General features: G+C 37.4%; 1 protein-coding gene across 8 annotated transcripts in view; it reads right to left on the reverse strand.

The window, feature by feature from the left end:
- Positions 1-2,099: 2,099 nt before the first annotated feature.
- Positions 2,100-24,912, reverse strand: part of LOC121030809 (ankyrin-2-like) — a 554,568-nt gene continuing 531,755 nt past the window's right edge. For 7 of the 8 annotated variants that reach the window (XM_040475639.1, XM_040475659.1, XM_040475667.1 and 4 more), the window contains 5 exons: positions 17,432-17,530; positions 13,138-13,323; positions 12,669-12,692; positions 3,472-3,570; positions 2,100-2,234 (listed from right to left, as the gene is read on the reverse strand). In XM_040475639.1, coding sequence (XP_040331573.1) covers positions 2,115-2,234; positions 3,472-3,570; positions 12,669-12,692; positions 13,138-13,323; positions 17,432-17,530 — 528 coding nt within the window. In that variant the 3' untranslated portion in view covers positions 2,100-2,114. The remainder of the gene's footprint in view (positions 2,235-3,471; positions 3,571-12,668; positions 12,693-13,137; positions 13,324-17,431; positions 17,531-24,912) is intronic. The other variant, XM_040475623.1, reaches the window with a different exon arrangement.

Consider the following 24,912-nt stretch of genomic DNA (forward strand, 5'->3'; position numbering starts at 1 on the left):
AAAAAAAAAAAAAAGAATCCATTTCTCTCCATATCTTAGTATGCTTTTTATGAAAACGCACTCCCTAATTGGAGTTAGACTTAAATTACATATGCAAATGTATGTAGGCTATGCAAATTAGAGCATCTTTTAAAGAACTAAGCAAATATTGCAATGATCAATAAGAACAAAATCACTTGCCTCAAAATGAATGAATATTCCAGAAAAATACTAACAAGAGCATGCGGATTTTGAAGACATTGGCCAAGATAAAATTCTGCTGCATTTGCCAAGTGCTTTCTTTCCATTGGTACTCTCAATTATTAGAGAGTCTCAATAGAAATGGAGAGGTAAGTGTAAAGGGAGACATTATGTTAATAACATATTTAAAAGAGGAGGAACAGAAACTGTCCTTTAAACATGAAAAACAAGTAAGCAAGGCATGAAACACTGTGCATAATTGTTCCAAATTCTGCATACCTACAGCACAGCAAGGGAAAAGGCATGCCAACAAAGCAAAGAGTAGAAATCATATAAAACTCTAATGCAAAGACAGTAGACACTACAACAAAGATCTTGACAGACAAAGCAAACCACTCTAGAGTTCCCACATGATAATATGACGTCGATGATCTGGATCAAATGTCTTAGAGAAATGAGATTATGAAAGCAACAGTTCCTGAGGTCATTAAAAAACAGAATGTACAGTCTGGGACTGGTGTAGTTCTTAGAAGCACAAAGATGATAAGGCTAATTAAATAAAAGCATTTGCTAGCCTCAAGATTTGCAAAAGAACTAGATTTGATCCCTAGTCCTTTGACTCTGAAAATATAAAGTCCCAGGATTAAACAAAGTGAATAAAATATCACAAGGGATACATCCTATTCCCCAATCTTTTATAGACTTCTTACACCACTGTGTATTTGAAAATGTTCACATTATAGGAATATTTAAAATTTTGCTGAAGTCTATGATTACGCAAATGTATTCCAGAGAATGAATATTGAAGTACTGGTTTAATGTTTAAGCAAGTAACTACTTATTTTTTTTTTAATTTTTTTTTCAAAGTTTACTTATTTTTGGGACAGAGAGAGACAGAGCATGAACGGGGGAGGGGCAGAGAGAGAGGGAGACACAGAATCGGAAACAGGCTCCAGGCTCTGAGCCATCAGCCCAGAGCCTGACGCGGGGCTCGAACTCACGGACCGCGAGATCGTGACCTGGCTGAAGTCGGACGCTTAACCGACTGCACCACCCAGGCGCCCCGCAAGTAACTACTTATAGTTCCAGTAACATAATAAAAAATTATGAGTAGCTAAGTAATTGACCCCCCCCCACTTTTAAAAAAATAAATAATAAGAATCTAAGAGTTAATTCTCATACAACCGTATGAGATAAGTTACCAACAGTAGCCTAAGTTCAGAGAAGATAGTAAGTCAACTGCCAATATCATACAGCTAGTAAGTTGTGGAAGTATAATTTGAAAACAGGTAGTCAGCCTTCAGAGGCTGCGCTTCTAACAGTTGTATTCTCCTGCCTATCTTATTATCTATTTGTTGGGAGTATAGAAAATCAGAATTACATTTTACTTAACAAATTTGAAGTGAATGAAGGGCACTGACTTGTATCAAATTGGATTGACTAAAGGTGCAATCTAATAACTATATGCCTTTGTTCCATAAGCATACAGCAGATTGTTTGTTCAGGTCAGTATAGTATGACCACCTAAGAAAAACGATCTAAAAATTGGAAAGTTAGAAGCAAAGGATTGTCAACATGTATTAAAATATTTTATGTAAAAGCCACAATCTCAAAGCTTAATGTATTTTTATGAGTTTGGGTTTTTGAAAGGTACAGCTGATAATCAGAGATGCTTCCGTTCAATCTTTGATCTTTGTTCCCCAAAATAAGCATGGATTTAAAAAACTGTCTCATTGAGGAGCTAGCATTCTGTTTCTTCAGCACTTACGAGCAAATATTAATTTCACTTTACAATGAGAAACCTTTAAATATTGTATGAAATTTAAATTGAATCCAAGAAAGCAATTTCCTTGAAAATGCATTGTTTATATTTAAGCACCGGTATTTTAAGGTGCCTGCTTCAAGAATACAAAAAACCAAAAATGGTAGGAAATTCAAAGAACAGAGACACTCACCCTAGTTTTGGCATCGATCTGACCACCACGATCCAGTAAGAGCTTCACCATGTTTGTGTTTCCCCTTTTGGAAGCCACATGCAGAGGGGTGATTCCATTCTACACCATGGGAAGACGAAATAAGAGCATGTTGGGTATGACAGGGCATGATGGTGAAAACTTTGTGTTAAAAGGCACAAAGAAGGTTGTGACCCATGTGGAAATTTGATTCAAGGTTTTTAAAGTTTCATGTCTTTGATTTTTAAGGAACAAAAAAGCACACAAACCACAAAGCACTATAGTTAGAGAATGAAAAATGGAATGAAGCTGCATAATTAAGTTTGTCTATAACCACAACATATGAATTGAATGTACACATTACATTGTACACATTGTCAAGGGACAAAGGGAGCACTTTCGCATAATAAACAAAATTTCAGATTCTACTTAGGACAGAGCTCTAGTCCAAAGTCTATCGCTCTTTCTAAAATATCCATGAACTGAAAGATTCTGACATCTTAAAGTTTCCTATACTTAAAAACAGGATGTAAATATACATAATCAATAACCGTTAGAAAAAAGGATTCTTAAAAATATCTTCTTCAGAATATTTCAGTATGAAAAACAACTTGTAAATAACTCGACACAGTTTCAATACAGAAGACTTCTCAGGGCCAAAAACACCATATATATGAATTGTAGTTATTTATTTTATTGGCTATCGTATATCATCATTATGGCAAAAATAGGTACCTAATTTTGTATATGTCGTAATTTTGCAAATATTCAAATATTGCATTTACTGATTCATACTGAGTACACTGAGTTTTGTAATTAGCATGTAAGTGAATTCTTTCAGTGAAAGCATACCATTAAACATATAATGCAACATGATGTCTTGTTATGTATTTTGGTTAGACTCTTTATATGAGCACATTCTCAATTCATTAAAAACATTTTTCTGTCAAATTATATGCCCCATAATGATCATAACACTGTATAAATGTTCTTTTACATTTGATAATTAATGTTTTAACAGTTTAATTGTTTATTGACTTGAAGTTGCTCATTCATGATTCATGGAGTGATCTTTAAATATAACTACTCACACTGAGGTCAGAACTAATATCCTCCTTAACTACTACAAATTATTTGTGTGCCTGTGAATTTACACATTCTTATTTTTCATTTATTGGGTCATGATGATGTGCTATGATGCAAAGAAAAAAAATGAAAAATCTAATATATCCAGCATAGATTCAGTCAAGGAAAAAAAAAACTTTATTGTTATTCATTTTTACTTTAATAAAATTCTCATTTACTGCTATCTAAAATGAGAAACTATTTTAAACCATACCCTCGCTGTGAAGTCCACAGCAGCTCCCCGGTTTAGAAGAAGAGTTGCCACGTTGACATTTCCATAGTGGGCGGCAATGTGCAAAGGGGTAAAACCACTCTATGGAAAGCAAAGAGAATAGCAGTAAATCATTTCACCTCCATCTGTTATAGTCCCCGGATTAGTGAAGAAAATCACACATAATTGTCTACCTAACATGTGAGCAATACAATTAAGATAATAAATACTTTAATAAAGCTCTTTAACTTTTAGTATTACAAGATAGTAAATAACTAAGGCTATAAGCAGGTAAATAAATACCCTATGTTTCTTGGCAACATTATTTGTAATTAGCTTCATGATTTATCTGTCTATGAGATTTGTTATTTATACAAAACCATGTATCTTGAGTTGGTTAAGCTTTAGAGAAAAACAGAATATGATTAAACAACATAAGGTTTCAGCCACAGAATTCACATAATTATGAATTAAAGATTTTTTCTTCAGAGAAAGACATAAAACTATAGTTTTGTTTAGTTTGGGGATTTTCAATAAAAAAAGAAACCAACATTGGTTGACATTGTGTCTTTGGAACAATGAAAATATTGTGAGAAACTTTTACAGAGGTGTACAATTCATTCCACATCATTTACACTGTCATGATATTTCTGTCTTCTCTAATAACTATTTAGTGAGACTATGCTGTTATAATGAAAAAAATTAAAAAAAACAAAAATTAAATAATATACCTGGCATCAAGGTAAATATAAAATAAAGAAAAAAAAATTTAGCTGAACACAATTTTGAATGTTACTTAAACCAAATTTTATCAATAAGATTGACATAAAATAATAAGCAAGTTAAATCAAATGTATGGACATTAGAGAACTGTTTACTTTCAGAATTTTTTTAATGTTTATTTATTTTTGAGAGAGAGAGAGAGAGAGATAGTGTGAGTGAGTGAGAGGCAGAGAGGGGGATAGACAGGATCCAAAGCAGGTTCTGCGCTCTCAGCGCAAAGCCCGATGAGAGGCTCAAACTCATGAACTACAAGAACATGACCTGAGCAGAAGTCAGATGCTTAACCAGCTGCACTCCTACTCTCAAAATATTTAAAAAATGAATCTGAAAACCTTCATGGAAGAAAAGTATACTTTCTTTCATTCCTTATTCTGATGAAATTTAGTTAGAAATTTTTGCCATTTTCACAAAAGAAGTATATTTACTCTTTCATTATTAAAATGCTAAAAAAATCTATTATTCTTGCTCTCCATAATTTCATAATTCTCATTACTCAATAAAAGATGAGAGGAACAGGGAGAGGGAAGATGGCGGCGTAGGAGGACGCTGGGATCACCGCGCGTCCTGCTGATCACTTAGATTCCACCTACACCTGCCTAAATAACCCAGAAAACCACCAGAGGATTAGCAGAACGGAGTCGCCGGAGCCAAGCGCAGACGAGAGGCCCACGGAAGAGGGTAGGAAGGGCCGAGGCGGTGCGCGCTCCACGGATTGGCGGGAGGGAGCCGGGGAGGAGGGGCGGCTCGCTGGCCAAGCAGAGCCCCCGAGTCTGGCTTGCAAAAAGCGGAGCGGCCTGACTGACTGTGTTCCGACAGCAAACGCGACTTAGCGGCTGGGAGGTCATAAGTTAACAGCTCTGCTCAGAAAGCGGGAAGGCTGGAGGACAAAGGGAAGGAGAGCTGCTGAGCCCCCGGACGACAGAGCTCAGTTTGGTGGGGAACAAAGGCGCTCGCCAGCGCCATCTCCCCCCCCCATCCCCCAGCCAAAATCCCAAAGAGAACCAGTTCCTGACAGGGAACTTGCTCGCTCCGCGCAAACACCCAACTCTGCGCTTCTGCAGAGCCAAACCTCCGGCAGTGGATCTGACTCCCTCCTGCTGCCACAGGGCCCCTCCTGAAGTGGATCACCTAAGGAGAAGCAAGCTAAGCCTGCCCCTCCTGCCACTGTGCACCTTGCCTACCCACCCCAGCTAAGACACCAGATCCCCAGCATCACAAGCCTGGCAGTGTGCACGTAGCCCAGACAGGCCACCCCACCCTACAGTGAATCCCGCCCCTAGGAGAGGGGAAGAGAAGGCACGCACCAGTCTGACTGTGGCCCCAGCGGTGGGCTGGGGGCAGACATCAGGTCTGACTGCGGCTCCGCCCACCAACTCCAGTTATACACCACAGCACAGGGGAAGTGCCCTGCAGGTCCTCACCACGCCAGGGACTATCCAAAATGACCAAGCGGAAGAATTCCCCTCAGAAGAATCTCCAGGAAATAACAACAGCTAATGAGCTGATCAAAAAGGATTTAAATAATATAACAGAAAGTGAATTTAGAATAATAGTCATAAAATTAATCGCTGGGCTTGAAAACAGTATAGCTGACAGCAGAGAATCTCTTGCTGCAGAGATCAAGGGACTAAGGAACAGTCACGAGGAGCTGAAAAACGCTTTAAACGAAATGCATAACAAAATGGAAACCACCACGGCTCCGATTGAAGAGGCAGAGGAGAGAATAGGTGAACTAGAAGATAAAGTTATGGAAAAAGAGGAAGCTGAGAAAAAGAGAGATAAAAAAATCCAGGAGTATGAGGGGAAAATTAGAGAACTAAGTGATACGCTAAAAAGAAATAATATACGCATAATTGGTATCCCAGAGGAGGAAGAGAGAGGGAAAGGTGCTGAAGGGGTACTTGAAGAAATAATAGCTGAGAACTTCCCTGAACTGGGGAAGGAAAAAGGCATTGAAATCCAAGAGGCACAGAGAACTCCCTTCAGACGGAACTTGAATCGATCTTCTGCACGACATATCATAGTGAAACTGGCAAAATACAAGGATAAAGAGAAAATTCTGAAAGCAGCAAGGGGTAAACGTGCCCTCACATATAAAGGGAGACCTATAAGACTCGTGACTGATCTCTCTTTTGAAACCTGGCAGGCCAGAAAGAATTGGCACGAGATTTTCAGTGTGCTAGACAGAAAAAATATGCAGCCGAGAATCCTTTATCCAGCAAGTCTGTCATTTAGAATAGAAGGAGAGATAAAGGTCTTCCCAAACAAACAAAAACTGAAGGAATTTGTCACCACTCAACCAGCCCTCCAAGAGATCCTAAGGGGGACCCTGTGAGACAAAGTACCAGAGACATCACTACAAGCATAAAACATACAGACATCACAATGACTCTAAACCCATATCTTTCTATAATAACACTGAATGTAAATGGATTAAATGCGCCAACCAAAAGACATAGGGTATCAGAATGGATAAAAAAACAAGACCCATCTATTTGCTGTCTACAAGAAACTCATTTTAGACCTGAGGACACCTTTAGATTGAGAGTGAGGGGATGGAGAACTATTTATCATGCTACTGGAAGCCAAAAGAAAGCTGGAGTAGCCATACTTATATCAGACAAACTAGACTTTAAATTAAAGGCTGTAACAAGAGACGAAGAAGGACATTATATAATAGTGACAGGGTCTATCCATCAGGAAGAGCTAACAATTATAAATGTCTATGCGCCGAATACCGGAGCGCCCAAATATATAAAACAATTACTCATAAACATAAGCAACCTTATTGATAAGAATGTGGTAATTGCAGGGGACTTTAACACCCCACTTACAGAAATGGATAGATCATCTAGACACACGGTCAATAAAGAAACAAGGGCCCTGAATGAGACATTGGATCAGATGGACTTGACAGATATATTTAGAACTCTGCATCCCAAAGCAACAGAATATACTTTCTTCTCGAGTGCACATGGAACATTCTCCAAGATAGATCATATACTGGGTCACAAAACAGCCCTTCATAAGTTTACAAGAATTGAAATCATACCATGCATACTTTCAGACCACAATGCTATGAAGCTTGAAATCAACCACAGGAAAAAGTCTGGAAAACCTCCCAAAGCATGGAGGTTAAAGAACACCCTACTAACGAATGAGTGGGTCAACCAGGCAATTCGAGAAGAAATTAAAAAATATATGGAAACAAACGAAAATGAAAATACAACAATCCAAATGCTTTGGGACGCAGCGAAGGCAGTCCTGAGAGGAAAATACATTGCAATCCAGGCCTATCTCAAGAAACAAGAAAAATCCCAAATACAAAATCTAACAGCACACCTAAAGGAACTAGAAGCAGAACAGCAAAGGCAGCCTAACCCAGCAGAAGAAGAGAAATAATAAAGATCAGAGCAGAAATAAACAATATAGAATCTAAAAAAACTGTAGAGCAGATCAACGAAACCAAGAGTTGGTTTTTTGAAAAAATAAACAAAATTGACAAACCTCTACCCAGGCTTCTCAAAAAGAAAAGGGAGATGACCCAAATAGATAAAATCATGAATGAAAATGGAATTATTACAACCAATCCCTCAGAGATACAAACAATTATCAGGGAATACTATGAAAAATTATATGGCAACAAATTGGACAACCTGGAAGAAATGGACAAATTCCTGAACACCCACACTCTTCCAAAACTCAATCAGGAGGAAATAGAAAGCTTGAACAGACCCATCACCAGCGAAGAAATTGAATCGGTTATCAAAAATCTCCCAACAAATAAGAGTCCAGGACCAGATGGCTTCCCAGGGGAGTTCTACCAGATGTTTAAAGCAGAGATAATACCTATCCTTCTCAAGCTATTCCAAGAAATAGAAAGGGAAGGAAAACTTCCAGACTCATTCTATGAAGCCAGTATTATGTTGATTCCTAAACTAGACAGAGACCCAGTAAAAAAAGAGAACTACAGGCCAATATCCCTGATGAATATGGATGCAAAAATTCTCAATAAGATACTAGCAAATCGAATTCAACGGCATATAAAAAGAATTATTCACCATGATCAAGTGGGATTCATTCCTGGGATGCAGGGCTGGTTCAACATTCGCAAATCAATCAACGTGATACATCACATTAACAAAAAAAAAGAGAAAAACCATATGATCCTGTCAATCGATGCAGAAAAGGCCTTTGACAAAATCCAGCACCCTTTCTTAATGAAAACCCTTGAGAAAGTCGGGATAGAAGGAACATACTTAAAGATCATAAAAGCCATTTATGAAAAGCCCACAGCTAACATCATCCTCAACGGGGAAAAACTGAGAGCTTTTTCCCTGAGATCAGGAACACGACAGGGATGCCCACTCTCACCGCTGTTGTTTAACATAGTGCTGGAAGTTCTAGCATCAGCAATCAGACAACAACAGGAAATCAAAGGCATCAAAATTGGCAAAGATGAAGTCAAGCTTTCGCTTTTTGCAGATGACATGATATTATACATGGAAAATCCGACAGACTCCACCAAAAGTCTGCTAGAACTGATACATGAATTCAGCAAAGTTGCAGGATACAAAATCAATGTACAGAAATCAGTTATTATTCTTATACACTAACAATGAAGCAACAGAAAGACAAATAAAGAAACTGATCCCATTCACAATTGCACCAAGAAGCATAAAATACCTAGGAATAAATCTAACCAAAGATGTAAAGGATCTGTATGCTGAAAACTATAGAAAGCTTATGAAGGTAATTGAAGAATATTTAAAGAAATGGAAAGACATTCCCTGCTCATGGATTGGAAGAATAAATATTGTCAAAATGTCAATACTACCCAAAGCTATCTACACATTCAATGCAATCCCAATCAAAATTGCACCAGCATTCTTCTCGAAACTAGAACAAGCAATCCTCAAATTCATATGGAACCACAAAAGGCCCCGAATAGCCAAAGTAATTTTGAAGAAGAAGACCAAAGCAGGAGGCATCACAATCCCAGACTTTAGCCTCTACTACAAAGCTGTCATCATCAAGACAGCATGGTATTGGCACAAAAACAGACACATAGACCAATGGAATAGAATAGAAACCCCAGAACTAGACCCACAAACATATGGCCAACTCATCTTTGACAAAGCAGGAAAGAACATCCAATGGAAAAAAGACAGTCTCTTTAACAAATGGTGCTGGGAGAACTGGACAGCAACATGCAGAAGGTTGAAACTAGACCACTTTCTCACACCATTCACAAAAAGAAACTCAAAATGGATAAAGGACCTGAATGTGAGACAGGAAACCATCAAAACCTTAGAGGAGAAAGCAGGAAAAGACCTCTCTGACCTCAGCCGTAGCAATCTCTTACTCGACACATCCCCAAAGGCAAGGGAATTAAAAGCAAAAGTGAATTACTGGGACCTTATGAAGATCAAAAGCTTCTGCACAGCAAAGGAAACAACCAACAAAACTAAAAGGCAACCAACGGAATGGGAAAAGATATTTGCAAATGACATATCGGACAAAGGGCTAGTATCCAAAATCTATAAAGAGCTCACCAAACTCCACACCCGAAAAGCAAATAACCCAGTGAAGAAATGGGCAGAAAACATGAATAGACACTTCTCTAAAGAAGACATCCGGATGGCCAACAGGCACATGAAAAGAGGTTCAGCGTCGCTCCTTATCAGGGAAATACAAATCAAAACCACACTCAGGTATCACCTCACGCCAGTCAGAGTGGCCAAAATGAACAAATCAGGAGACTATAGATGCTGGAGAGGATGTGGAGAAACGGGAACCCTCTTGCACTGTTGGTGGGAATGCAAATTGGTGCAGCCGCTCTGGAAAGCAGTGTGGAGGTTCCTCAGAAAATTAAAAATAGACCTACCCTATGACCCAGCAATAGCACTGCTAGGAATTTATCCAAGGGACACAGGAGTACTGATGCATAGGGGCACTTGTACCCCAATGTTCATAGCAGCACTCTCAACAATAGCCAAATTATGGAAAGAGCCTAAATGTCCATCAACTGATGAATGGATAAAGAAATTGTGGTTTATATACACTATGGAATACTACGTGGCAATGAGAAAAAATGAAATACGGCCTTTTGTAGCAACGTGGATGGAACTGGAGAGTGTGATGCTAAGTGAAATAAGCCATACAGAGAAAGACAGATACCATATGGTTTCACTCTTAAGTGGATCTTGAGAAACTTAACAGGAACCCATGGGGGAGGGGAAGGAAAAAAAAGAGGTTAGAGTGGGAGAGAGACAAAGCATAAGAGACTGTTGAGAACTGAGAACAAACTAAGGGTTGATGGGGGGTGGGAGGGAGGAGAGGGTGGGTGATGGGTATTGAGGAGGGCACCTTTTGGGATGAGCACTGGGTGTTGTATGGAAACCAATTTGACAATAAATTTCATATATAAATTAAAAAAAAGATGAGAGGAACAATAAAGACTGTTTCTATAGAATTGGATATCAAATCCTGCAGCTTTGAGGTTAATTTGTAGCATTCCCTTTTATTTGAAATGAACTTTGAGGTATATAATATTGTTTTTAAGAAATATTATATGAATCACAACCATTATTTTTCTATTCATTTGATAGTTTTTGTTGATTTTGCTTTTTAAATGGACTAAATAAGCATTCAGATATCTTAGGTAATGGAAATTCCTCCCTGCTATCAGCCAAATTAGCTACAAATGATTTCTGACTATAGAGAAACAAGACACAAAATAATAATAGTAACTATCAATCCAAATCCCACACTTGAGGTAAAGATATTTTTGTGTCTACAGGATGCCAAATACTCATGTCAAAACGGAGGGAAACATGAATCTACAACCTGGCTGTTATTTTATAAAATGTCAAATTTTTATATTTTAGGAAATAATTGACTAGAAGTTTTTCATTTGTATCTTGATAGTTCCTGCCACCTAGACATATCCTGAATGTAAGTCTACCATTTAAGTTACAATTTCATTTCAGGAAAAGAACGTAGTCATTGCTGGTGAATCATTTTCAAATTATTTTTCTGATTTGCAAAAATAAACCAATTTATTGTCTGACACAGCCTCATCAACCGTCCATGAGGATGCTTCAGACTGTGACTCTTGGATCGACATGTGGCTCGTAGAAGCCCCTCAGAGAAACTCTTGCCTGGTTACCATGGAGGTAGAAAGCTCAGTTCACTTTTCTACAGGGGAATCAATGGAAGGGCTCCCCTCTTTGTTACTCTATTATCCTCAGAGAAATATTTCTAAGTCAGTACGAATCTTCCCAAACTGCTGCTTTCAATACAATGTTTACAGCCAATATTGCTTTCAAAAACATCTCTTAAACAACCACCAAAAATCACCTACAAAATTAAAGTTATTAAAACCAGCAATTAAGATATCAATTTATATGTTTCTAGTCTTGAGAAATTTCACCAACCAATTGGGCCTTTTTAAAAAAAATCTATGACCTAAGTCCCATGCACAGATATGGAACAAAAGAAATAATATGACTAATTCAAATATATTCATATCTCAATAGGTACATTTGTTAACAAACAAGATTTTAATTTTACAAATACTCTAATACTACTAAATACCAAATGAATGCTCAAAACCTCTCTAGATCCACAGCCCAGTGATCATGAGAGGTTAGTCTACAAAGTCCCCTCAACTAAGTGAAAATCAATCTACACAGTCATTTGCCTTTGAATACTGGTTAATTTTTATCATATACTTTCAACAATAGAAGGCATCTCAGTAGCAATGGTCGAAAGACTACACACACACACACACACACACACACACGCACACACACTACTGAGAGACTTCTGAACTGAATATTCTTGGTGATCAATGTGACTTACTTTGGTATGTGGAAAATAGATAATTTCATGTCAAGTACTGTTAAGACTTAGCAAGATAAAAGCAAATGCTTCAATAATAATATGCTCGGTATCACTATTGATTATATGCAATGTGGTTAAAAAAGTACAGGAAGAAAAGGGCAACTGCAATGAGATAAGAAGATAAAACAGTTGCAAAGAAACCTCCTTAAATTTCACTTTGCTAAACTCTAAGCAGAGAAATTTCATTAAGAGAAGGTCATATCTCTTACTGGCAAAAAGTTAACAGTAAAGCTAACTCAGTAAAATACATATTAAGGAGCTCTGTTTCATGCTCTACTCTAGTAAGCTATTTAAATAGTTTCACTGATTTAAAAAAACATCAAATACCTATTACATTAAAATTTTTGAATTATTCATTTGCCTTAATTATGGGAAAAGTCTCTAAAATCAATTTCCTAATAATGGAAATTCCAATCATTAGTACGAATTAGTGAGCATTTATTCTAACTGGGCAAAAAAGTAAAATAAATAAAAACAAGGTATATTTTGGTATAACCACAATACTGTACCTCGGTGGTCCTATTCACCATCATCTGAAGCAGTGTTGTGTGGGAAGAAGAGGGAAGATATTACACAGTGCAAAATTAAGTAAACGGTCAATCTGCTCACTGCAACTGGAGACACTGTTCCAAAATACATTCTACTGAGAAAAGACATCCGTAATGCTATCCATACAATACAATTTTACCTTTCTAATTCCATTTCTTATTCCATACCTTTCTTATTCCAGACCAATAGAATAAGTAAGCAGATTTCTAAAAAGCTGAACCCCATCTTTAAGAGACAATTATCTTAAATTTTGTTGTTATTATACCCAACAGCCGGTCCCCTTCTTTCTGAAATACCTCCGACGGTAATTTATCTCTTAGGATGACCGGAAGTAATTTTGCATTATCACCATGGCCTACTTCTGTATCATCCCCCAGGAGGAAGCTGGCAGCCGGAGAGTTCCTGTCCACAAATGTGTTCAGCTTTTACCTTGGATTGTACGTCAGCGTTGTGATCGTTCTGAAGCAGGAGTGCGGCAGATTTGGTGTCGTCTTTCCTCGCTGCGATATGCAGAGCCGGCAGCCTCACTTTCCCTTTGGTGTCATTCTCCAAGAGGATGGCCACTGCCTGGTTGTGTCCTTGCTGGAGTGCCACAGCTAGTGGCGTAAAGCCATCCTAGCAAAATAGAAGGAAAAACCCTCAATTAAATTTTGGAAGCATGGGATTCAACTGTAAGCAATGCCTCTAATGTTTAAAATAAGAATTAGGATGGAGAAGAAAAGCAAAGGGATTAAATATTCCTGTGAAGATTAAAGCAGATGATCAACTGTCCTATGCTGTACTATGGACTGGTTTCATCAGATTATTTTCCTAGCTTCTGTTCTAAATATTTTGAAAAACATCTGCATTCCCTAACAAAGCATACTTCACATAAGGTGAACTTAAATGTATGTTTAGAATGGGAAAATAAAAATCGGAACCAACGTTAAGTATACAGGCTAATCAAAAGGAAAAAGTGGGAAGGGTTGGAATAAGAGAGACCAAGTCTGACTGAGAAGCAAAGATACAGTAGCTAAGACAGGGAAATAAATTCTGTAATTAAATATGCAAGCTTCTAAATGTCTCTGTATCGATTAGGGGAGAACAATAATAATTATCAATGGAATGGGCTATTACCAATTAATGTGGCAAATTTGGAACATAATGTAACCTAAAACTTTTTGATAAATAAGGCTAGTTCATTAATTTTATACTTCATTGAATTTTATGTTACTTAGATCATTTAGATACAATGTGCTAGGTAATGAAAAAACAGATTTTTAATTCTAAACTTGGCAACAAGTTAAAAAAAAATAAAACAATAGCACAGATCATCAAAGTTAAAGGAATTTTAAGGGTAGATGGATAACCATGCTTGTAAATTTGGAAACTATGTTTTCTTTCTAGAAACAAGTATTCAGTTAGTAGAAAGGTGACAAATAGAAAAAAAAATCTATATATATATATCATATATATCCTAGGCTCTGTGTATTTTAAAACCTCCCTTACTCCACAAAAACTTGAAAACAAGTCTCAGAAGTTTCCATTCATAGAGATGAGGACAATAAGATTGTATATTAATGATTACATTTTAGAGACAACAGCAATTTACCATAATCTAACTACTCGATTTGTTTTCAATGATAACTTTTTTAAACTGTAGGGTTTTAAGAAAAAGTGATTTCCTATAGCACTACCACAAAAAGACTTGAATTTGTTTTAATAAGAATTGAATTTTAGATAAACACATTACTTAATAGAATGGAAGAATACAACATGTAGCATTGTAAAATGAAAAATAGTAGCCTAAATTTAGAACTTTGGCACAAATTAAGTTTTCTGTTGAGAAAGAAAGAACAGGCTCATTATCATATACATATTTGATTATCCCCTGCAACACTGTGATAGTTTATATGAAAAGAGTATGAACTTTGTTTTTGTTTCTTCTTAGAGACAAGGCATTTGCTGACAGTACAGAACCTAATGAAAAAGTTTTTAGCCTTCAATTTTGGTAATGTTCAGGAAGAAGGAGAGTTAAGAGTTATAAAATTAGTACTGGAGGGACAGAGAATTCCCCTAAAAGAATTTAACTTTCAATGTCTACCACATGGATTTCATTCTATTCTATGCTTCATGAGGGAGGGGTGAATATTTGAAATGATTTTTTCAAGCACCTCAACTAACTCCATGAAAAAGGAAACCCATATGAAAATTCAGTAGCTTCATTTTTCATCGTTTACTTACCAATGCTAATTGCTATAATTATGGGAAATTTCAAATATTTAAAGATTTATTTTCAAACATGAGTTTCATGGAAGTATTGAATAATCTCATGATTATCTGCTTTTTAAAGTGGTCACAATGTCTTGATTAGTAGTTAATTTTTACAAATTAGGGCTACTTTTGGGCACAGAGGAAAGGTCTTCTTTAGGCATATTCACACGTGTGCACATGAGACTGTACAAGGTATCTGGCAATACAATATAAAATATCAAACAGTAATCAGTCCTAAAGCCCTGGAAACATGGTAGGTTTTACAGAACGATAGACTAAAAGGGAATGTCCATATGCGTGTTACTTGATAATCATTAGGGCCAGCAAAGGGGAGGGGGGAATTAATCAACTAAGCTTGTATATGTCCAGTCAGTCAGAAATTAATCCTAGTTATTTAAGTGATTAAAAACTTAAACAACAAGCATACACATGTCTAAGCTAAGTTTCAAACCTCATACGATTCACTCGCAAAAGCTGCATTTTTGTGTAGAAATCAGAGAGGGTTTTCATTTTTTGAGAATCACAGTGCAACATGGCTTCTGCTGATGCAGTGTATATAAAGGGATATTTTTTGAACCAGACTGAAATGCTACAGAGAGCTACACCAAAGGAACCTTGAGACAGCTATGAATACCAGCAAGCAGAATTTCTCTAAACCATACACTAGAAATAATAAATCTATCCGGTGACTAGAACTCTGGACTGTGATGGTTTCTTGGGGGAAGTGATTCTGCATTCAAGAAACTAAAATAAAACAGACACAGATTTCCTTATTTTGGTACATTTCTCAGTTGTCCTGATACAGAGATAGAGTCTCACATAGGTACTCAAGATTTACCTGAAGATAGGCATATGCTACTCATTGACATAATTAGTGTCTCAGGAAAAAAGAAAAAAAAAAAGGCCTCAAATCATAAAAATCACACTTTACCCACATGGTAAGAGTGTAAAATCTGTGTGTTAAATACAGAACTTGAAATCATTTTACATTGGGCAGTTGTGTTTTCCAGTCATAAACAAATAAGAAACATGGCCCCATTAATAGTGGTTTCTTGGGATTTTTTTTTTTTTAAGTAATGAGAATAAGCTGTCAGAAAGTTATTGCAATTGGCTCCATAAAAAGTTTTCTGCCAAAGGCACTGGAAATGGATTTAATAGATTATGATGATCTCTTCCCCCAGGGCAGGATAGAAAGGAATTCATGTTTATTTCACCTAAAGACTTAATCGTTCAGAAAGAAAGGAAGTCCTTAATAGACGTTAAAAGTTACCAACTTAGTTTCTGGAGGGCAAGCATCTATCAATCATCTCTCACTCCAAGCCAGGAGTTTTAAAGTTCTATCAATGGAGGCACAAAATATGAGAAAGGAAAAACACAGCCTGCATAATCTGGTTGAAAGGGGTGAGGAGTGAGTGGCATGACCCAGTGGAACTTTTTTCCCTTCTCTGTGTCACTCACTTCGAAGCTTTGGCCCCACAAGGCACCACCTCACAGTGGTGGTTTGGAGACAGTTTCTCCAAACTCAAGGGTTTCTGGAGGATCACTTAGAAATCGCAGTTCTAAGCAACCACTGAACTTGCTCCTTAACGTGCCTACGCAAAAATGAGAAAGAAAATAACAAAGCAAGTCTGTTTCTTGGAGGACATGCATAGTTTGAAAAGGAAAGTGATGTTCTAAACTGGCCCACTCTAACCCTTTCTTATGTCTAGATGTCCTGAATGTTTTGATACTAAATGGACTTTGAACATCCTATTTAATTGTTGCTATAATCATAGTCATACAACTATATGCCATAATTTGCGCTTCAGAAAATGTGAACAGCTTTATTTTTGTCACACATTCCTCATAAAATTGTGCTAACACAGATACCTATGAATAATTTCTGATCATTAAAAATTGTTCATTTAGAGAATTAAATTGGATCCTAACAGATACAATAGTGATGAAAAGAGATGGATAGGATTTACTGTAATCTGATTTTAAAATAGTATAAAAACTCCCAAAACCTAGAGAATGGCAAATTGATGGAAGCATGAGTTCATGTAAGAATAAGTTGACATGAATCCCAAATCAAGGCATAAACTCATTCAACTGTGTGCACTGGGTCTTTTGTTCAGGGCCATCATTGTACGTTACACAAGTAACATGAATACTCCTAGCATATTTTATTATTTAAAAAAAATTTTTTAATGTTTATTCTTTGAGAGAGAGAGAGAGAGAGAGAGCATGAGCAGGGGAGGGGCAGGGAGAGGGAGACAGAATCTGAAGCAGGCTCCAGGCTCTGAGCTGTCAGCACAGAGCCCGATCATGACCTGAGCCAAAGTCAGATGCTTAACTGACTGAGCCACCCAGGCGCCCCATGAACATTCTAGCATATTTTAGACAAGATAATGGAGATCCTTTGCAGCTGGATAAAAAGACTATGGACATTAAGATCAAAGAATTTGAACCTCTGGGTTGATGGTCTTACCTCAGTAGCAGTGCTCTGATTAGCTCCATTTTCAAGCAAATATTTTACAACATCAATGTGGTTCTCTTGGGCAGCCATGTATAAAGGAGTGAAGCCATTCTGAGGACAAACAATAAAAAAGACATCTTTAATCATTTGTAAAGTTTAAACCAGGGAAGAATACCAGAAAAGGAAAGAGAGAATACTACGAAGTAAACTTTTGAAATGATGATACATATAACATACCTTCACAATGTAGTATACATATATTTACTATTATAAAACTAGCTATAATCCAAGTTAACCAATTCCTACACATAATTCCTAAAAGAATGAGGACAAAGTGATATGGAAACAATATTTACCAAATTCCCTATCTTCGTTTCAGTTCTAGAGATTTACATTTCCCATTACCTAACAGTGTTAAAACTAAAGATATTTAGAATTTTAATATAATCCTATGGCATACATATAAATTCTCATTATATGTAGTGTATTTATAAAATAATATTTATATAGTATCTTCTGTACTTTTTCAATTAAATTTTTTAATGTTTGTCTATTTCTTAGAGAGAGATAGAGTGCGAGTTGGGGGGGGGGGGTGGGCAGAGAGAAAGGGAGACACAGAATCCAAAGCAGGCTCCAGGCTCCGAGCTGTCAGCACAGCACCTGACGTGGGGCTCAAACCCAACAACCGTGAGATCATGACCTGAACTGAAGCCGAAACCTTTAACCGACTGAGCCACCCAGATGCCCCTCTCCTTTACTTTTTAAAAAAAAGTCTATTGACTTATTTATGAGAGAGAGAGAGAGAGAGAGAGAGAGGCAGAGAGACAGGGAGACAGAGAATCTCAAGCAGGCTCCACGGTGTCAGTGCAGAGCCTAATACAAGGCTCAAACTCACAAACAGTGAGATCATGACCTAAGGTAAAATCAAGAGTCTGAAGCTGAACCAACTGAGCCACCCAGGGACCCCTATCTTCTGTATTTTATTAAATCATAAACTATTTAAACAGGCCACCATTATCTTGAATGTATGCGGTTTAATTAGCACTTTTAAAGGTATAAATTATTACTCATTCCAGAATAGGCTAGGAGTGATTGCAAATCTGATTGAAAAGGTTTTTAAAAAAATCTAAATTTCAGTATTCTGATTGAAGTAATATGGTTTATACTGAACATCTTTATATTATTTTTAAAGCCATTCTGAAATTCTATCATTCATTAACTCCCATATTCATGCATTCAGTGATTTACTAAAATCCAGCCACTGGTAGCTGGGACATCACTGGGATACACTGATAAATAAGACAGACATCTGCCTTCATGAAACATATACTATGGTAATATTATAACATTATTACATAGTCACAGTTAAAAGAATCACTGAAATTGTACAGCTTGAGTTTAAAATTAAGTTTAAATTGGCAAATTTTCTGTTCATCAGATCCTTTGCAATAGGTAACACCGCATTAAAAAAAGACTTCGTAAAAAAATAGAAAACATGGGACACTACATAGACTCTTAAATCTAACAATTCTCTCAGAACAATGTCAGAGCCTTACGTGTTGTTGATTCCCTGAAAAATTCTATGCATTAATGAGAATAAGCAAAAACAAGGGATTTTCAAAACCATAAAAGGAGAAAAAAATAACTGTTTTGAAAAATTCTTCTATATGCATCGTTTAAGTGTCGCAACATTATTTAAGATGGCCAAGATCTGGCAAAATATAAAAATACAGAATATAGAAGTAGAATAAGAAAAGAAATTTTAAATTTGATTACAAAAGAAAATCTGCAGACTTCAAAAGAGGAGGAAATTTTTAAACTAAGAAATATTGTCAAAGGAACGAATTGACAATTTTGTAGGATGCAGGAATAGCTTGCTAGTTGGATAGCATATTTTTTTTTAAAACATAGCAAACAGGTGAAATCTTGGGTATTTTAAGAACACTGAAGAGGTGGCGGAAGGACGGAATTAGAGATTCAAAGGAAGGGAAAGCCAGTGAGTGTGGTTAAAAACAATGAGTGGGTGTGGAATGGGGCTCTTTCATGACAAGGAAAAGGCAGGATGCAAAGGAAAAAAAAAGACGAAACAGAACTTTTAATAGAGTAAAACACTTTGCTTACATGTTTTCCTCTGACAGAATCTTGGATGTAGATCAGGAGAAAGGGAGATAGACCGTGGTTGCCACATCAATAGGGAAAAAAAAAATGTACCATTCTTAGCCTCCCACCCTGGGTCCTGGGCTTTAGAGGGGGCCTCCTCTATTTGAACACGGTAAGGATCCAGAGGCCCAAAGGGACATGCCCATCCTGATCCTGCAGCTCTCCTGCTTCCAGACCACACATTAGGCATGAAGTTACCCATAATCCTTGACTAAGCAGCCCCAGCATGGTTCCAGTGCTTGCTCAGACTTCTTCTTTGGGTTCATTCTCCAAAAGGTCTGTGCCATGCACACCGTGTGACAGACTGACCAATGGCCCCCAAATATGTCCTCACTCTAATCTCTGGAAGTTGTAGATGTTACCTTATATGTCAAAAGGAACTTTACAGGTGTGATTAGGTTACGGATCTTGAGGTGGGGAGATTATCCTGGATTGTTCAACTGGGTGTAACATAATCACAGGGTTTTTATAAGAAGGAGGCAGGAGGTCAGAGAGGAGAAAAGACACCATACTGCTGGCTTTGAAAATGGAAGAAGGGGACGTGATCCAAAGAGATTTTTACTCAGAGCCTCCAGAAAGAACCAGCAGGGGCAGCACCTTGGTTTTAGTCCTAAGCCTAAACTCAGACTTCTAAAATTATAAAATAACAAAATCTGTGTTAAGTCATTGAATTTGTGGCAATTTGTTACAGCAGCAACAGGAATCTAATTGACACCCCAGGAGCTGTTTGCTAGGGAAGGTCAGAGTAGTAGGTGCAGGTCAGGGTGTTCACACCTTTACACATGATGCTCTATGGGGAGGATGGATCCAGGGATGGGCCAAGAAGAGGAACCCGCTGTAGGCCAGGGTTTAGAATCAGCACCACCCCCACCCCCACCCCGCCACCAGCCACAATCCTGTGTGGAACTCCAAGGTTTCTGAGAAGTCTAAATTTGGACCTGTCATATTGTTATAAAGATATATTTGTCAAGATAGGAAGATAGGAGATACTTATTTAAAGTTAACTTGATATATAGCTTTTAATTAAAAAAAAAGTAGATTGTAGGGGCACCTGGGTGGCTCAGTCTGTTAAGCATCTGACTCTTGATTTTAGCTCAGCTCATGATTGCACGGTCCATGAGATCAAGCCCCAAGTTGGGCTCTGTACTTACAGCATGGAGCATGCTTGTGATTCTCTCTCTCCTCTCTCCCTGCCCCTCTGCCCACTCATGCTTTCTCTCTCTCTCTCTCAAAATAAATAATAAACTTAAAAAAAAAAAGTATATTGTAAGCGGGCCTCTTTTGCATTCATGCCCTGGGCTCTGCAAGTGTTAATAGTGGGTTAGTGGTAGAGAAAGAAAAGGGGGAAATATCAGTACATAGCATATAGGGGAGGGGAGAAAGGGCAGTCACAAACATTCAGGATCTTGATTAGAGTACATCATGAATCCCATTTGTGCCTGGTGCCACCGCCTCAGCATGCAAGGGCTTTCAGCAGTATAGGGGATACAGATACGAAGAACAATAACAAAAATAATTTATTGAACTCCTGCTATACGCTATTCACTATGAGAGATGATTTCGATGTCACCTCTAATTACTGTGATCATGTATGTGTCTGTTTGTCTGGGACAGTCTAAGTTTATGTCTAAGTTTATGTATAGTACCCTGGAGTAATAATTAATAGTGTCTCAGTTTGAGCGCCTGGGTGGCGCAGTCGGTTAAGCGTCCGACTTCAGCCAGGTCACGATCTCGCGGTCCGTGAGTTCGAGCCCCGCGTCGGGCTCTGGGCTGATGGCTCAGAGCCTGGAGGCTGTTTCTGATTCTGTGTCTCCCTCTTTCTCTGCCCCTCGCCCGTTCATGCTCTGTCTCTCTCTGTCCCAAAAATAAATAAACGTTGAAAAAAAAAATTTAAAAAAAAAATAGTGTCTCAGTTTGAATGACACATTAAATGGCCTAATACTATCTCTAATACATAAAATATTGCTGCAACATTGGTACTGCCATATCCTTTTTTTTTTTGTTTTAAGTAAACTCAACATCCAAAGTAGGGCTCAAACTCATGACCTCAAGATCAGGAGTCCCACGCTCTACCAACTGAGCCACCCAGGCATCCCTCTTCACCCCACTTGAACTGAGGCAGATGAGGCTCAGACAGTTGGGTAACTTGGCCAAAATCTCACAGCTAGTAAGTGAAGTGAAAGTGTCTCTGCTGAACTGGAGTCTCCATGGGTGAAGCCAAAGCACCTGCAATTTTTAAAAAGCTCAATTTTTGAAATTACCTGAAGAATATTGTTATCGGTGATGCAGAGCAAATGAATGGTTTAGGGCAGGAAGGGCCGTGATCACATCTGCGTTTCAGAGCGTCCACTCTGGTGAACACTGAGTGGACCACACCCACTGTGGTTTGGGGTGGTGGAAGACACGAATGAAAGTACGGGGTTAACCAGATTTTGTAGTATTTGCGACAGTACATTTAAAAGATGAAGGAAGCCTGAGCCAAAACAACATCTTGGCTAGGCGAGGGAGGGAGGGAGCTATTTACTGTTACAAATATGTGAAGTAAGAAGGCAATAAAGATTTACTACAGGTCCTAAAGACATGGGAAATTATCCTTCCCTAACTTCCTGATACTACTTAACAAGAAATATTCCGCCAGAAAATGTGAAACATGCCTCTGGGTAATTGGGACAGGGCACTGCAGCCTTTTAACAGCACTGTGAATTTTACAGGAAAGCTTTTATCTCTGCATATAAATAGATTAATAACACAGGATTACTGGCCTGTGTCCATGCTTCCAGGTGCTTTCCAATGTATTATGTCTCCATGCCTTTCTAAAATAGTCTGGCTGCAGGTAGGTATAAAAGTATATGTATTTTCTTCTTGTTGGTATAAAAAAGTCAAAGAGATCCACAACCTGGGCTGATACTAGGAGGATGCTAACAAGCACCAAATTATCAGCTGTTATGATAATTAACAGCGTGACCAGTAGGTGCCTCTACCAACCAGTTATTAAATATTTTAACATTATTCGTCTCCATTGCCACTCATGTATATTTATTCAACAAAAATGTGTTGGGTGACTCTTTACTGCTAGGCATTGTGTTTGGCATAATGATTCAGAGAGGAAAGGCAAAGTTCCTGTTAATTAGGAGCTCACAGTCCAGAGACTGAGATGGGCGAGTGAGGAAACTACTATGTTACAGTTCAGTGAACACATATAGAATTCGTTTCTTGAAAGAAAGAAAGAAAGAAAGAAAGAAAGAAAGAAAGAAAAGAAAGGAAGAGAGAAGTTACATGAGGGATATAAAGAGAACACAGAAGAGCACAGAACTAAACTAGGTAAGGAAATCATATCCAAAGGAAGTCACTGGAAGTGACACTTTGGTAGACAAGGGGAGTGATTTGGTTTGAACTGAATCACGAAAGCTGAAGTTAGGCATAGACGCAGGAAAGGGACTTCAAACAGCGGAAACCCCATGAGAAAACACTGAACATCTAGGGATCTGCAAATAACTCAATGTGGCTAGCAGCAGGAGGAGGCTGACACAGGCAGGAATCAGTTCCCATGTGTCATGCTAAGGAGTCTGAATTTTATTCAGAAGACTTGGGAATCACGGTTTTAAGCTGGGGTTTGGCACGATCACATTTCCATTTTAAAGAGATTCATTTGGGGCACCTGGGTGGCTCAGTGGGTTAAGCATCCCACTGTTGATTTTGGCTTAGGTCATGATCTCAGAGTTCGTGAGTTCAAGCCCTGAGTCTGCAAGAGCCTGCTTGGGATTCTCTCTCCCCTTCTTTCTCTGCCCCTCCCCTGCTCGTGTGCACACTCACTCTCTCTCTCTCAAAATAAATAAACTTAAAAAAAAAGAAAGATTAATTTACCAGGATTGAGGGGGATGAATTGGAAAATGGCCAGAGTATAGTCTGGAAAAGTAGTAATAAGGTTTTTACAATAATCCAGCTGAGAAATGAGGATTAGGAATATTAATATGATTTTGATATTTTAAAATGTAATTTAGTATTTATGTATTTATATTCTACTTAAAGATTGATCATATTGAATAATATTTCTCATGTTATTGAGGTTATAACAGTCTCTTAAATCCAGAAATTATGCTGTTTCAAGAATTCAAACCCTTGAATTCCTGTTTTTATTAGTTTTCCTGTTTTTATTAGTGATATAACTACAACCCAGTAATCAGATTTCAGCTGCTGGTGAGAATTTCTTTAGGTAATTGGATTATCTGGGAAAATTGAATGAACATGAGCTATTTATGTATCTACCTATCAAATGTAGATTTATTGAAGCTTCTCAGAACATTTTTAAAATAAGTAGATCTATTGATATTTGTATATCATTTCAAAGCAATTATACAGAGACAAATAATGTCAGTATGCAAAGCAATAAATGATTTAGAATCAATGATTTGGACAAGGACCGAAATAAAAAAAATTATAAGAACTATCATCATTAGCAATTTTTAAGATCTTAACTTTTCAGACTTAATTCTATCACCACATATAACCTTATTCTCTCCTTACACAAATGGAGATTCATCAATTGGATGACTTGAAAGATTGATCATATCAAATTACTCTAATATTAACTGGAGTCAATGTTACTATTCAATTCAGAGGGTCTTTTTATAGCACCAGGTTTAGCCCACAGTTTGTTACTTAGGCACTTAGATGAGATGTCTTGAGAGTAATGAATATGCATATAGTATTGTTTATGTCCTCATGAACAGAAAATATAACAGAGTTCACAGAATACACATATATAGGACCATCTGTAGCTCAATACATATTATTGAGCAAATGCATACTAATATGTATATATATAATATGTATATAATATGTATATGTAATTAGTATATACATACTAATATGTGTGTGTGTGTGTGTATATATATATATATATATATATATATATATATATATATATATGGTTGGCTCAATACATACTAATTTCCAAAGAAGCACAAAAAAAGTGCAATCAGGTCACTAAAGAACGAGCAGTTAGTACCATGAAAAAAGGTACTTTTGGCTCAAGCACATAGATCTGAGAAGAAATTAGGAGGCCTTAATGAAATAAAGATAGTAGATCTACAGAAAAGAAAATGTTATTTCCTATTCTTTTCTGGTTTCATTTTCCCCATCTCTCAAGAAATGTGGTGTTTGTATGAGAATTCTCAGTGCATTTGCTGTAGGTACACATTTCACTTGGGGAATTCTGTTCCCCGAGCCTAATAACAAATCTAGTGAATAGTAAAAGAACAGTAAGCAAAATTACCAAAGATGAGTAAAAGCCAACGCAAGAATGCATCTTGAAAAAATGTTTTACAGGTTTA

The sequence above is a fragment of the Herpailurus yagouaroundi genome, unplaced genomic scaffold, assembly GCF_014898765.1.
Source record: "Herpailurus yagouaroundi ecotype Mexico unplaced genomic scaffold, PumYag 28, whole genome shotgun sequence".
In the NCBI taxonomy this organism is placed as follows: Eukaryota; Metazoa; Chordata; class Mammalia; order Carnivora; family Felidae; genus Herpailurus; species Herpailurus yagouaroundi.